This window comes from Rhagoletis pomonella, unplaced genomic scaffold (assembly GCF_013731165.1).
Source record: "Rhagoletis pomonella isolate Grant_MI unplaced genomic scaffold, Rhpom_1.0 Rhpom_scaffold_00007, whole genome shotgun sequence".
NCBI lineage: Eukaryota > Metazoa > Arthropoda > Insecta > Diptera > Tephritidae > Rhagoletis > Rhagoletis pomonella.
Window position 1 is genome coordinate 54100915 of NW_023458561.1, and position 6458 is coordinate 54107372.

Genomic DNA, 6458 nt, shown 5'->3' on the forward strand with positions numbered 1-6458 from the left:
TTTATGATAGTGTTAGCTGGAATATAAAATTAAACACCACGTTTTTTTTTTGGTAAAGAAACCCAAGAAAGGTACTCTGTACGACAGCCGTCAGGCATCCAGCTGAAGCGCCACCATCAGTTAGCGAACGTCAGAGTAGTAGAAGAAACGTAAAGTTAGATCGAAGGTAAGAAAAATTTGCCAATGCGGAAGCAAAAGAAATAAAATTATTGTGACCCAGGCAACTTTTCAGCACTACAGTTCGGAGCAACCACAATCCATAGTGACTTGGGTGTTGTAATCTCCGTCGATAGTTTATTTGTAATACATTACCATTTTTATATTGTGTCTCCTGGTTAATCGAAAGTTGCTCAAGTGACTGAGTGAGGTAAAAGTGTTTATTTTTTGTTTAATTTATCGAATTAAAACAGCAGTGGTAGTAGGGCTGCATTACGCCGCCGTCACCATAAGCGCCGCTGGTGCAGTGCGGAAAGCGAACTATGAGCGCCGCTAAAAAATACAAGTCTATGGACACAGGTGACCAACTACAGGACACTGAGAACTACACAAACAATCGTTTGAAGAAACAAACAGATAACCACTTTTACAGTCCCTCCACATCGGCTCGTTGTGCCTTGGGACAAAATTTAAATCAACCATCAGCAACGTCAACTTCACAACTGCCGTTCAGCATGAATAATACTAATAACAATTTGGGCGTAGGTAATAACACTAACGGAGAAAGGCGTGCTAATTTTTCGATGTTAGATGGGGCACATATGAACGATCATCGTTCAGCCACAACTACCTCAGCGTACTTCAATAAGATGGGTGCGAATAATGCCTCGAAGCCGGGAGATGTTAAAAAAATTGTTATAAAAAACTTCAAGGGTAAGTTGTTAGTTAAACCAATTATTATATGGGGTTCAAATAATGGTTTATGTATATATGTATATATTTTGTGTTTTTTAGTGAAACCTACACTGCCGGACAATTATTCGGAACATACATGCGAAAAATTGCAAGAAGCAGTTGTCGCAATTCAATTATCAAAACCGATTAGGTACTCATTAGAAGAACTGTATCAAGCCGTAGAAAATATGTGCAGCCATAGAATGGATGCGCAGTTGTATGCAAAACTTAAAGAACTGACAGAAGCTCATGTAAAACGTAATGTCGAGTCATTTACTGGCGGAACTATGGATAAATTGGTAAATATATAAATTTTACTGTTTAAAATAAAATTGTCTATAAGATTTCCTTTCCCGAAAGATTTTTTTGAAAAAGATAAACGGCTGGTGGTTGTCGTTTTGCCAGCAAATGATTATGATGCGCAGTATATTTCTATATTTGGATCGAACATATGTTTTGCAAAACCCTATTGTGCACTCTATATGGTATGTAATTGACAACAGCGGCAAAGTAATTTCTTCTGTAGATGCTTGTAACTACAACTATTTTGTTTGTAATATTTCAATAGGGACATGGGATTGGATCTCTTTCGCACTCATATAGCTATGAATGACCAAGTGCAAAAGCGTACTGTGGAAGGCATACTTATGTTAATTGAAAAAGAGCGTACGGGTGACGCTGTGGATAGGGGATTACTTAAGAGCCTCGTTCGAATGTTATGTGATTTGCAAATATATGAAATTGCGTTCGAAAGTAAATTCCTGATTGCAACCAAGCAACTATATCAGGCAGAAGGGCAGCGAAAAATGCAAGAACTCGATGTACCCGAGTATTTGAGGCATGTGGACAAAAGATTGGCTGAGGAGAACGAACGCCTATTACATTATCTAGACTCTAGTACTAAGTAATGCATATTTTCCGACAAAAAAAAAATCTTGATTTAACACATTACGATATCTTTGATCTAGATATCCTTTGATTTACACTGTAGAAAAAGAACTACTCGCCGAACACCTCACACAGATTTTACAAAAAGGTCTGGACACACTCTTGGAAGAAAATAGACTGAGTGATCTCACACTGTTATACAGCCTTCTGAGTAGGGTCAAAAAACGGCACAGCCGAACTGTGTGGAAATTTCAATGGCTACATTAAGGTTAAAATTAGCCAAATTTCACGTAGAAACGCTGTTAATGTTTTTTTTTGTTCATAATTATATTACAGAAAAAGGGACGCACTATCGTCATTGACCCAGAGAAAGATAAAAGTATGGTTCAGGACTTGCTGGACTTCAAGGATAAAATGGACGTGATAGTGCGTAACTGCTTCGAGCATAATGAAAAATTCACGAATTCCCTGCGAGAGGCTTTCGAGTTCTTCATAAATCAACGAGCAAATAAGCCGGCTGAATTAATTGGTTAGCAAAGCACACCCTTTCTTTTCTTTCATTGCTAATACAAACAATGTTACTTACAGCCAAATATGTTGATATGAAGTTAAGGGCTGGTAATAAGGAAGCCACGGAAGAGGAACTGGAGCAGATACTCGATAAAATAATGGTGCTCTTTCGTTTTATTCACGGAAAAGACGTGTTTGAAGCATTCTATAAAAAGGTAAAATTTAAGCTTATTAAGGAAAATTTTTTATACAAGTAACTTTTAGGATTTGGCGAAGCGTTTATTGGTTGGAAAATCTGCGTCTGTGGATGCTGAAAAGAGTATGTTGTCCAAGTTAAAACAAGAGTGTGGTGGCGGGTTCACATCGAAGTTGGAGGGCATGTTCAAGGATATGGAATTGAGTCGGGATATAAATATTGCTTTTAAGCAGTATGTCGCAAACATGGATCGGGAAATAACGAGCATGGATTTGACTGTGAGCATCCTTACTATGGGATATTGGCCTACCTACCAGCTTACAGAAGTAACAATGCCACCACAACTCGTTAACCCCCAACAAGTGTTTAACAAGTTTTACTTAGCTAAACACAGCGGACGGAAGCTGCAATGGCAGCCAACACTAGGCAATTGTGTACTAAAAGCTCAGTTCGATGCGGTATGTACTGGAATGATTCTTATATTTCTGTAGTACTAATAATGCACTTATAGGGGCCGAAAGAGCTGATGGTTTCATTATTTCAAGCGCTTGTGCTCTTGCTGTTCAATGACAAAAACGCATTGAGTTTCGAAGATATTGTTGCGGCAACAAATATTGAAGTAAGTGGCTTGTACGCTGTTATATTCGTGTCATAATCAAATGATTTTTTTTATCCATTAAGGATGGAGAACTGCGCAGGACATTACAATCGTTGGCCTGTGGTCGTGCGCGTGTTATTTCTAAAACACCAAAGGGACGTGAAGTGGAGAACAAAGATTTGTTCCAATACAATAATGAATTTACAAACAAATTGTTCCGTATCAAAATTAATCAAATCCAAATGAAGGAAACGGTATGCTTCAAAGCCATAAAGTGTGGTTAAATGTTGTCACATTATGTGTTGTTTATCTCTTTTTCGATTTCAGACGGAAGAGCAGAAGGCTACAGAAGAGCGCGTATTCCAAGATCGACAGTATCAAATTGATGCAGCTATTGTGAGAATAATGAAAATGCGTAAAACGCTTAGTCATAATTTACTCATCGGTGAACTTTTTAATCAACTTACATTTCCCGTTAAGGTAAGAGAGCACGCGATTAGTAAAAACTTAATTTATCTAAACTAAAAATATTTAGTTCGCTCATTTAAACTTACAATTCTTGATCATTAAATTTATTGACAAATATTTTATCAACTTTTGAAACTCGTTTCAGCCTGCTGACCTAAAAAAACGCATTGAATCACTTATAGACCGCGATTATATGGAACGCGACAAAGATAATCAAAACCAATATAATTACGTTGCATAAATTTTGATTTCGGCTGCGTATATCGATTGGAACTGCTCGGAAGCACACCCCTTCTTCATAATCCCCATATTTCATATTAACATTATTTCATTCGTAACCTGAATCTAAAAGAAAAGAACTACCGATTACTCACATCATATCCTTTTGCTTTACAAATGTATAACAGTTTTAACGTCGTTATATAAAAAAGCATGTCCGGCCAAAATGAAATCATAACATAAAAAATATTCTAATCAAGATAGCGTTAAACCAAAGTTCTATTTTCTGGTTTGGTTTGGACGTTTTAGCAGGGTCTAGCACAGTAGATGTAGAAGCCACGTTGAAAACACAAGGGGCAGTGGCTGTTTTGCCTATGATGAAATGAAGTATATGTATAATTAGTTACTTTTCATAAATTTAATATAATTTTATCTATTAAAATGAAATATTAACTTCTTATGTATGTATGCAAACACCTGTTGCTTTTGCTCCTCTTCTAATTCTTGCTTTGTTATGATGGCAATGCGGAGGAGTTATACAAACGGCAATGTAGAACATTTGCAAAAAAGCACTTATCATTTTGAATATGAACGAAGTGGAGAAAGTATGTATGTAAATGCTTATGCATAGATACAGTTAGTGTTAAATGAGTTTATAAATTCGCAGGAATACCATGGGTGGCAAACAAAAAACAAAAAATTTGTTCCCTTTTGATAATTTAAATCGTAGTTTATTGCATATAATAAAAATAAAAAACAATATAAATATATATAAATGTAATTTTAATAATAAAAGTTTTCAGAACTTAATATTTGCCCAATATCTTTAAGTCTTGTGTTTTTTTACGTAAAAGTTCCGATTGAACATTTTATACCTAAATATTTACATATATATATGACCTGGTCTACGAAAAGGGAGCTTACGTGCGAAAACTAGTTTTCTGTGAAAAAGCTGTTAAAAGTAAGCAACTCGTTTCGTCCAAGGCACATAAATACAGGTAGAAGCCAAAATGACGTTGCTCTCATGAGAACCAAACCTTTTAACTTCAACTTGTTTTTCTTTTATTTCCTGTATTTCGATACGCTTTGAATGTCATATCGTTGTTTTTTTTTGAATGTTCGTTAATAACAAATTTTAATTAACATTTGAATTTTGGAGTGTTGTGCGGTTTATACTTAATGTATGTGTTAAAATGCAACACCTGATTGTTTTTAACGTGCCTCAATGTCCTTCGCGTAAAGAGCGTTGCGAAAGCAGCTGTGGGGCTGTGCGTTAAACATTTTAAAGCAGCAGATTTCATAAATGCACCGGGAGGTACAGGAAAGGCACGTTTGATGCCAAGTGCTGTTCCTATGACCCTTATGCCGGAAAGTCCCTCCAACAACACTGCAACTCATAAATTAAAAACATAAAACAACATACAAATTAACAAATTTTAACTAAAGAAAAATAAATAAATAGAAACAAAACTTCAAATTTACTCAAAAACGTCAACCAGCGAAATGAAATTTTTTATTTTTCCTTACACACGCTCATTTTTATTTTTACTCTCCCGAAAACTTTGACTTTTGTAGGTTTGATGTCAATTTGGCTTCTACCTGTTTTTATTGTACCATGGTTTTGTCAGTTTCTCATTATCTCGTTAATTGTTCTCCGCGCCGGACGTCCAGTAAGTGTTGTTGTTGGTCGGAATATTATTATAGTTCATCGTGTAAGTTGCTAGTGTGGAACATTTAAAAAAGTAACACTGAAGAAGTGACGTTTACTGTTTCTGTTTCTACATTTTTAGAACACTTCTAAGCAAGTTAAGATTTTCTGCTTTTCACCACGTGAAAAAGCATCTCATCTTCCATCCGAATCAACCAAAAAGTGAAAATTGATTTTTTGACACCTAAGCCCCCTTTCCGTAGACCAGGTCACATATACATATTCTTCAAACTAAAAAAAATCGATTTAGCTGGTACATCTTTAAACTACATTCCAAACTGCGTACCAAAGTAAGTATTATTAATTTATTGAGTACTAAATGAAGCTCTATAGGATTAATTTTTTTAGATTAGATGTAATCGGACCATGTCCTGCTGTGCTGAAAAATTTTTTGATAGATTTTGCGGCTAGTCTCTCAAACCGATGAATTTTCGAGAAGTTAAGCTTAGAAAAAGGTTTATAATATCACAAAAACTATGTATGTATATACGCCGTTTTGAAATTTTAATTATTTCTTATGTAGTATGCAGTTCAGTGGAACATTCAATTTTAATATAATAAGATGCTAGTTTGATGAACTTTTTTTCCATTTCTGTGCATTTTCTTCCATATAAAGGAAATCGTCGAGCATACATACTTTGTATGGAAAAGAGCATAACACTGTCAGCAAAAAAAAAAAAATCAGCTAAAATTTAAGGGACTAAAACTACATATTCAAAATATTTTAAATCTAATAAAAAAGGATGAAATTTTTACGAAAATTCTTTGAATTTTAATTTTATACGGATTTGGTAAAAAGAAATTAACTATTAAATGTCAAACAAATAAAATATTGAGACTTGCCAATATGTGCTACGTTTATAAATTTGACACGGGGTGTATTTTATATATTATTAAAGATAAATAGAAATTTGTTATTTCGCACAAAAATTTGACTAAAAAGGTGCTAGATGGTAACAGGATTGGATTTACAGCAGTTG

At 34.9% G+C, this 6458-nt stretch overlaps 1 protein-coding gene across 1 annotated transcript; it reads left to right on the forward strand.

Annotated features, from left to right (window-relative positions):
- The first annotated feature begins 479 nt into the window (after positions 1 to 479).
- LOC118743087 (cullin-4A) lies at positions 480 to 4593 on the forward strand. Its single transcript, XM_036475583.1, is given in 13 exon segments — positions 480 to 870; positions 952 to 1190; positions 1252 to 1376; positions 1460 to 1795; positions 1860 to 1998; positions 2000 to 2047; positions 2116 to 2308; positions 2368 to 2504; positions 2554 to 2943; positions 2997 to 3104; positions 3167 to 3337; positions 3411 to 3563; positions 3697 to 4593. Coding segments are annotated over 13 exon segments (2526 nt in total). The 3' UTR covers positions 3793 to 4593.
- Positions 4594 to 6458: the final 1865 nt, after the last annotated feature.